The sequence below is a fragment of the Solanum verrucosum genome, unplaced genomic scaffold (genome assembly GCF_900185275.1).
Source record: "Solanum verrucosum unplaced genomic scaffold, falcon-dt-bn FXZP01000252.1, whole genome shotgun sequence".
In the NCBI taxonomy this organism is placed as follows: Eukaryota; Viridiplantae; Streptophyta; class Magnoliopsida; order Solanales; family Solanaceae; genus Solanum; species Solanum verrucosum.
This window is the reverse complement of record NW_026019988.1, coordinates 3,803,857-3,812,969: the sequence shown is the minus strand read 5'-3', so window position 1 is coordinate 3,812,969 and position 9,113 is coordinate 3,803,857. Positions and strand designations below refer to the sequence as shown.

General features: G+C 33.9%; 2 protein-coding genes and 2 pseudogenes across 2 annotated transcripts in view; 3 read left to right on the top strand and 1 right to left on the bottom strand.

Annotated features, from left to right (window-relative positions):
- Positions 1 to 9,113, top strand: part of LOC125819013 (uncharacterized) — a 513,298-nt gene that overhangs the window by 483,869 nt on the left and 20,316 nt on the right. The gene's annotated exons all lie outside the window — the stretch shown is intronic.
- Positions 533 to 2,136, bottom strand: LOC125818899 (putative late blight resistance protein homolog R1B-16; annotated as a pseudogene).
- Positions 3,881 to 4,369, top strand: LOC125818898 (probable leucine-rich repeat receptor-like protein kinase At1g35710). The gene has a single exon (XM_049498410.1). The coding sequence runs from the start codon at positions 3,881 to 3,883 to the stop codon at positions 4,367 to 4,369; it is 489 nt and encodes a 162-aa protein (XP_049354367.1).
- The window catches only part of LOC125818897 (receptor kinase-like protein Xa21), a 236,135-nt pseudogene continuing 231,852 nt past the window's right edge, over positions 4,831 to 9,113 (top strand).

The window sequence follows — 9,113 nt, the reverse complement described above, 5'->3', positions numbered from 1 at the left end:
TGGACATAAAAGTGCTAAGAACGTTTGAGTGGAAAGCAAATGCTGTGGACTCAACACCTCGGCACACCTAGGATTGGACATCTGGAGTGTGGATAATATAGAAGATGGGGCCCCAATCATCAGGTAAACAATGATTTGCGAAGGGTTTGGCTCTGATACACGATAAGAAATGGACATTGAGCTAGTTTAAGAGTTAAGGATTGCTCAAGACCTTAACTCTCCATTGCTGAAACACTCCGTCATATGATAAAGAACATACCTCTCAGGCTGAAGGTGAAATTGAATTAAACATGTTTATTCCTAAAACATGAATTTAACCAAATTAATGATCAGAACATAGAAACAACGAAAGATTTTACTTTTCGAAGTATAAACTAAAAGGTTTTGTATTTGGAAGATGACATTAGATGGTGCCTTAAAATAAGCTTCATTCCCCTGCATATGCAAGATAAAAAGTACGAGTCATCATCTTAATTTCAAGGAAGTAAGATTTTAACAAAGATTAGAGAATCGAAGAACTTTTTAGAGAGATTTAAAACTTACTGCGATTATTATGGATGTAGACCTTAAGGATATTATTTCCCATGTCCTCTTGTTCTTGTTCAATCTCTCTTGCAGAATCCTCTGTGGTATTGCTGCAATCATGTAACTCAAATTATTCCAAAGTACCAATTTCCCTGAAATCTCCTGAAATTTTTTGCAGGTTGGTGCAATTCTTCAGAACAAGGTGTTTTAGATTTGGGAAGTTATCACTACTAGCTTCCAACGCTTAAGATTTAGGACATCCAATAACAGCAACTTCAAGCTTTTGAACTTATCTTCATCACTCTCTCTCCATATATCATCCCTAGCTTTACAATCTTTAAGTTTGAACTCTTCAAGATTTGGCAACATGATGAGAGTTGATGATATGTCTTCCCAAGGAAAAAGGTAACACCTACTTAAAGTCAACCTCTTAAGTGATGTTGGAAAAACAGAACTCTTGATGGAGATACACATTGTCCAACTATGTTGCCAGTAATAACACTTGAATGCTTTGAGTTTTCTCAAAATGGATATATCCATGACTTCATTGGGTAAATACTCGTCAAAGAGTAAAGGTACTTGAATGATCAATCTCATTAGATCGGGAATGCCAGAAAATACTTCATTTGTACAACTGGTGCAAGAAAGACCAGAAAATTCCTCTAGATTTGGCATCCTTGTCACAAGATGCTTATTTAGAATACTTTCTCTTCTAGGGCTGGGTAAAGAAGTGGCTGCCCATAGACGTATATACCTTAAGTTCTGCATCGTCCATATCTTCACAGGTAAACTTATAGACTCGAGAGAATAACCACTACAAATTAGAGTTTGCAAATTCTGAAGCTCTGCGATTGATTTAGGAATATTTCCATCAAATGGAACTTGGAGATATCTCAAATGAAACAACTTTGTAATCACAAGTGGAAATGATGAGAACATTAAAACTTTACTGAAAATTACCAATACCCTGAGAAGGTTGAAACGAGAGAAAAATTCAGGTATTATATTAGGATCACAATGGTAGCTGGGAATTCTCCAGAAAATGTTAATACGGGGATCAAGAGGTAGATTCAATAGAGAAAATAAGTAGATAGATCTGGCAACAGGGATCAATAACTTATAAAAATCCTCAACTGAATAAGATTTGGTCTGAAAACTGAAGCGACGAACATTATGCTTTTGTGTTGGAAGAGTAGGGTAAGTTCTCTCAACATGCATATGCTTTGTCATTTCAGCTTCTATCAAACAGAACTCACGCAGTATATCATGTATTCCACATGTTTTTATCTCACCATTCAATCTCCTTTTTCTGACCATTATCAAGTTCCTACTAATAAGGTCCTCCAAATAATCCATTGCCACTTCCTCCAAACTTTTACCATTTTCGGAACTCCTTATGAAACCTTCTGCAATCCATAAGTAGATCAATCTTTGAGTCTCAACCTGAAAATCCTCTGGGAAACTACTCATAGAAAGAAAGTAAGCTTTGAGTTGATTAGGCAAGTGGTGGTAACTCAAACTGAGCACTGCTAAGCATTTATCTGGATGACTAGAAATGACTTTGCTTAAGGTTCGGACAACATCGTTCCAACTTTCTAATGTCCTGTCCATTTTAGAGATATGTCCCGCAATCATTGAAATTGTTAAGATGGTCCTTGGCATTTGTTTACTATACTAGTTTAGTACCTAATCACCTCCCTTCTCTTCACTTTTCATTATTACAAAACTTACCTGAATTTGGATTCAGATATATGTATATGGCACGTCAAGATACATGTATAATTTTGACCCAGTATTCAAGATACATGTATCCAAGTGGAATCACATGTATCTGACTCTCTTGCTCACCTCTCTCCTATCTTTCTTGCCTCTCCCCTGTATCGATATCCCTGATACGTATATATAGTGTGATTCGCATGTATATGGGATACGTACACTGTCTCGCTCGTGTCTCTCCCTATTTTAGTGTATCTGGTAGCAAAACATGTATCTAGGTGTATCTAACTTGAAATCTAATATGAAATTATTAATTAATGAGATAGTATATAATTATTTTAAACTATAAGGAGAAATAATAAATATGGTGGGAATGTTTGTCTAATTAAATGATTTTTCTGGAAAAAGAATAATCAAAATATAACTTGAAAATTATATTTTTTGTGACAATTTTTGTGTGACTAAATTTAGGTTAAATAGAGACAGTAATATATTGTCACTAATAATTCAATCTATTAATGACAAAAAAAAAGGTCATGACTAAATATAAATTTTTGTGGTTAAAATTTATAATGATTAACTACAAATTGTAATTTGTCACGATTGTATCAACATATTTTTTGTGACAAAAAATTTTCGTGTCCAAAATTTAATTAAATTTAGAATGAAATAATTTGTCACAAATTGAGTATTATCATTTAGTGATAAAATAATGTGTCACTAATAACTTTAAAACTGCTAGCTAATAACATTCAATAAATGGCGTCAATTCTAATGAGACTGACCAACAAACTCTATTAGCTTTATAAATCTTATTACAAGTCCCACTCATTTTTTGGCCAATAATTGGACTAAAAATACTTCTTTTTGCTCTTGGTTTGGTGTCACTTGCACTCCAAAAAGGCAAAGGGTTGTGGCCTTGGCTCTTCCTAATTTGCAACTTCAAGGCACAATTTCCCCGTCTTTGGGCAATTTGTCCTTCCTCAGTGTTCTCAATCTCCAGAACAACAGCTTCCGCGGTGGCATCCCTTATGAACTTGGCCACTTGCCTCGCTTGCGAGTTATTGATATTCAAAACAATCAGCTCAACGGATGTATACCAACAAGTCTATTTCAAAACCGGAGAGTTCAAGTAATTTCATTGGCTTTCAATGAACTCAGCGATGAAATGTGGAGAGGGCGATGGTATGTACCCAAACTCAGAGTCTTAAATCTCAGGAACAATAGTCTCACGGGTATAATCCCTCCTTATGTTGGAAATGCCTCAAAATTGATGAACTTCGATTTGTCTGGTAACAGAGTTAGCGGCAACATTCCAAAAGAGATCGGTAATCTGAGCCAACTTACAGAGTTGTATTTGTATGACAATCAATTAACAGGTTTCATTCCCACAACATTGTTTAATATTTCGTCACTTCTTGTCTTATCTCTTGGAATCAATAGGCTTTCCGGTCCTCTCTTGCTTGGTGAAGGGAACATTGTCTCAAATATGAACGTTTTAAGTATATCTCTCAATCAAATTTCTGGTTGCATTCCTTCCAACTTATGCCAACTCACAGAGCTCAAAGTTTTGTCCATATCTTTCAACAATATAACTGGAGACATACCCAGAAATATTGATTGTTTATCCAAACTCGAGATGCTTTTTATTGGTGATAATCCAATAAAAGGGACTATTCCCACTTCATTGGGAAATATTTCCACTCTGCATAATCTTTACTGTCGAAACAATCGCATAGTGGGGGAAATTCCTCCGGAATTAGGGAAGCTATCAAATTTGAGGGAATTAATCTTTTCCCATAATTATAATCTTATGGGTAAAATTCCAGAGGCTATTTTCAACATATCTTCTTTGGAAGTGATTTCTTTCCATGAAAACAACCTCTCGGGGAGAATTCCAACCACTACAGGTCTTCATCTTCCAAACCTTAAAATACTTTCCATGGGAGTCAATCAGCTGGAAGGGGAAATTCCATTGTTCATAACAAATGCTTCCAAGCTTGAGAGACTGGAGCTAAATAATAACTTTCTGACAGGAACTATTCCTACTAATTTGGGAAATCTTCGTGAACTGCAAATACTGCTCCTACATACTAATCAACTTACCAATGAACCAAGAGTGGCATGAGTTGCGATTCTTCATTTCTTTGGCGGACTGTAAGATGATGCGATATCTGCAAGTGGGTTCCAATTCGTTGAATGGCATTCTGCCCAATTCTATTGGGAATCTTTCATCTACTATTGAAAGCTTTATATAGGAGATGCACACATCAACGGCCTCATCCCCACAAGTATAGGCAACATGAGCGGTCTTACCGCCATAGACATTGAAGAAAACAACTTGATAGGGAGTATTCCTTCTGATGTTGGTAAGCTTAAACAACTCCAAGGGCTCTATCAATTTAACAATAAATTGCAAGGACATATTCCTGAGGCGGTATGCCATTTATCTAATTTAGACATATTATCTCTAGAAGGTAATGAGCTCTCTGGATTAATTCCAGAATGTTTAGGAAATCTTAGCATGCTTCAAAACCTTTACTTGGGTTCTAATAAATTTCATCAAAATTTCCATTGAGCCTTTGGAAAATGAGTGGTCTTCTCTTACTAGACGTGTCACAAAATTGTATAGAGGGAGAAGTTCCATCAGATGTTGGAGGACTTAAGGCCATTGTAGAACTATATCTTTACAATAACCACTTTTCAGGCATGATACCAACCAGATTGGGGGAACTCCAAAACCTGCAGTCTCTTGACCTATCAAACAATTCATTTTTTGGACAAATTCCATTATCCTTTGATAACTTTTGATAAGCTTAGAATACTTGGATTTGTCTTTAAATGCATTGTCCGGTACTATTCCTAAGTCTTTGGAAAAACTCTTATCCCTTAAAAGCATTAATGTTTCATTTAATGGGTTCAAAGGTGAATTACCCACTGGCGGTGTGTTTGCAAATTCCACTCTGCAATCATTTCTCGGGAACAAAGGTCTATGTGGAGTGCACATATTGGACATTCCTGCTTGTGCTAGCACTAATCCTGGCAACAATCAAGGCTTAAGGAGGTTCTGCTAAAAAATGTAACTCCAGTGGTTATATCATCCTTTCTGATATTCTTGTTGTTTTCAATTTGGATAATGAAACGACACAAGAAAGGAAAGTCCAAAGATGTTGAACAGGTACCGGAGATCAAAACTCATCAATTAGTTTCTTATCACGAGATTCAGCGAGCAACAAATAATTTTGATGATGAATCAAATTTAATTGGTGAGGGAAGCTCTGGCTCTGTGTACAAAGGCATTTTATCTAGTGGAACTGTAGTGGCCATAAAGGTTCTGGATTTGGAAAATGAGCAAGTATGCAAGAGGTTTGATACCGAATGTGAAGTGATGAGAAATGTTAGACACAGAAATCTTGTTCCAGTGATTACAACATGTTCAAGTGACTATATAAGAGCCTTTGTTCTGCAATTTATGCCCAATGGAAGTCTTGAGAATTGGTTGTACAAAGAAGATCGCCACTTGAACCTTCATCAAAGAGTCACAGTAATGCTTGATGCAGCTATGGCAATTGAATATCTACATCATCGTCATGTCACTCCAATAGTTCATTGCGATCTAAAGCCAGCCAACGTTCTTTTGGATGAAGATATGGTGGGTCATGTTGGTGATTTTGGAATCTCTAAAATTTTAGCCATAAACAAGTCCATGGCTTATACGGAGACATTGGGCACTCTTGGGTACATTGCACCAGGTATAAAAAAATCTACTCTCTTTGATTTTCTCTTATATCATAATTAAGCCTCTCTAAGGTCTAAAAGTAAAAAAAAGCAAGTCTTCATTTATGCAGAATTATTGTTGTATTTCAATTGAGTAACTTTTCTTCATTCCTTTTCTAAGAATATGGCTCGGAGGGAATAGTGTCCACTAGTGGTGATGTTTATAGCTATGGCATCATGTTGATGGAGGTTTTGACGAAAAGAAGGCCAACAGATGAAGAGATATGCAATGAAAATCTTGACTTGAGGAAATGGATAACACAATCATTTTCAGGGAGTATGATGGACGTTGTGGATGCCAATCTTTTTTCTGAGGAAGAACAAATCACTTGTAAAATTGAAATATGCATAGCCTCCATGATAGAATTGGGTTTAGACTGCACAAAGGAAATGGCAGAATCAAGAATAACCATGAAAGAAGTAGTGAAGAGGCTTAACAAAATCAACAACACATTTATGGAAACATAGAAGTGATCAGCATCGATCTCTTCCGGTGGTGTTCTTTCTGAGCTGCAAGTTAACATGTTGCTTTTCGTTTTCCTGGTTTCTTTAGTCGTTCGTACTACCTGGAGACATGTACTGTTTGTACTTGAGACATTTTGTGATTTGAGATTTGAGTACTGGTTTCTTTAGTCATTCGTTCACTTTCTTAATTTGTAGCTATGTTTTGAATGCTTGAATAAACCAGAATGTGATGGAGCTGGAAAATGTGAACCTGTTTCACTTTCTTACAATTAATTTCAGAATGCAAATTGCAAAACAATTCCTACTCTATTTGTTTTGAAGGAGGATGGAGTCGGATAATGTGATGCTTCGTATTATAGAAGTTTGATTGGAAGTCTCTTGTACTTGACGACTTCAGGACTTGATTTAATGATGCTAGTTTACCTTCAAGATTTATGCAAAAGTCGCGACGACATTCATTTTGCAGCTGCTATATTCAGGTAAGTGTGAGGCTTCTGCTATATTCATGAGTTAATTGAGAAAAAAATAATCAAACAATCTCATTGAAATAGCACCCTGATATCATAGTTATAGGTTGAAAATATGTTTTAGATGTTTTTTTTCCAATCCATGTATATATGCTACAGATATATGATCATTCATTTATAGGTTGAATAACACTTTGATCGCTAGAAATGTCTTAAATTCCTTTCTATTTTTATCCGTAGGATTTTTTATAAACAGTGTCACATTTATATAAGCGAGCAATAAACATCTCTATTATAACTTTACTAAGCTTAGTATGAGTATAGGCTCATCGCCCATTGGTTATTATGGTTGAGTTTCAAGCTAAAATATGTTTAGCAAAAAAGACAAAGATATAATGGTAAAAAACACATTTGAAGTAAAATCACATAATTTCTTTTAAAATTGTATTTGAGTTACAACAAAAATATGAAAAGTAAAATAATGGAAAAAGGTAGAAGTACCTCCCTAGACAATGACCCAAATCCCAGAGACACACATTAACTAAATTAAGGTTCTATTACCCCCTGAATTCATTTTTTTTTTTGTAATTTTATACACCTTTTTGGCTTACGTGGCATCCAAATATATCTCACGCTCCTCAAATGCGTGGAGTCACGGGGTGTGCCACATAAGCCAAAAGGTGTACAATATTATATATAAAATGAGTTCAGGGGGTAATAGGACCTTAGTTTAGTTAAGGTGTGTCTCTGAGATTTTGATCATAGTCTAGGGGGGTACTTGTGTCCTCCCTAAAATAATAAATGTTTATAGTGTATAGTTAACTCATAAGAAGAAACTCTTTTGAATTTAGTCCTCCCCTTATTATGATTTCGATATATAAATTTTATATTTATTTTAAAAGACAAAATAAAGTAGCAAAAACAAACACAATACCTTATGATTAACTTAAAATGTCTCTCTTGTCTCATAGAATAGAGTAAAAATGTTAAAATTAAATTAATAGTTACACATTTCAAGAAGATAAAATATTTTAACATTAATTAGTAGAAGATGAAATTCTCCTTCTCATCAAGAGGAATGCAATTAAGTAATTCAAATTTATAATTAAGAAAACTTAATTAGAAGGAAATAACTAAAGAATTAAAGTGCAACCGTTGGTATTTAAATTTTGTCATTATATAATTAAAATATTAATAATTAATTAAATAAAGCAAATTTTAATTTAGTTGAGAGCCAAAATGACAATATTAATATTTTTACAATTAAAAGTTTGTTAAAATATATTTTATGTTTTTTTGTTAAAAATATAATAGGAGCAATATTTGGTCGGAGGTTAAAAGATCTTCTAACTTCATACGCATTTTGGTGTAGCATTTTATTGACTTTGGAATTTGGATCTCATGATAATTTTAATAAAAGTTGTCTTAAAAAATATAGATTTTATCCACAAGCACATATAAGAATAATTCTTTACAAATATTTAAAATTAAAGGTGGAAAAAAATGTATTATTAATAATTTGAAATTAGAATATCTTGTAGGCGTTAATTGTCTGTTTTAACATGCCTTATAGACTATTATCATGATCCTATTTGTTTTATTTTCTATAAGAAAAATACACCCTTCAATCATATACATTCTTAAAATGAAATTACAAATACAAAGAAAAAAAATATCACAGGAGCAAGCTTAGCATAAAGGGTACCAACGAAAATAGAAAAAATCTAAGAAAATCTCTTTTTATTGATAATGCAAATTGAAACAAAGCTCTAGTAATAAACATTCAACCTTTGACCATAACAAAAGAGTTAAAAATCTTGAAAGACAAGTTAACGGAAGTGACATTCAACTATATACATAAATGGAGGGGTCTTATCATAGTTCTAATATCTGCAAAAAAAAATAAAAAATACATCAAGCTCTGATATTCTAGTAATTGAAGTGTTATTGATCCATATAATCACATTATGCCTTGTAATTTTGACACAAATCCTCTTGTCTAGAAATTTTCTTCACTTGATTAAAGTTTCTCTAATCTTCCACACACAAAAATTGTATCACATATAAAATTTATATGGAAATACTATTGAAAGATTTATATTTATAGGAAAAAATATAGCTTTAGAATATGAAGATTCACTTACAAAGTTGAAAGGTCAAGAG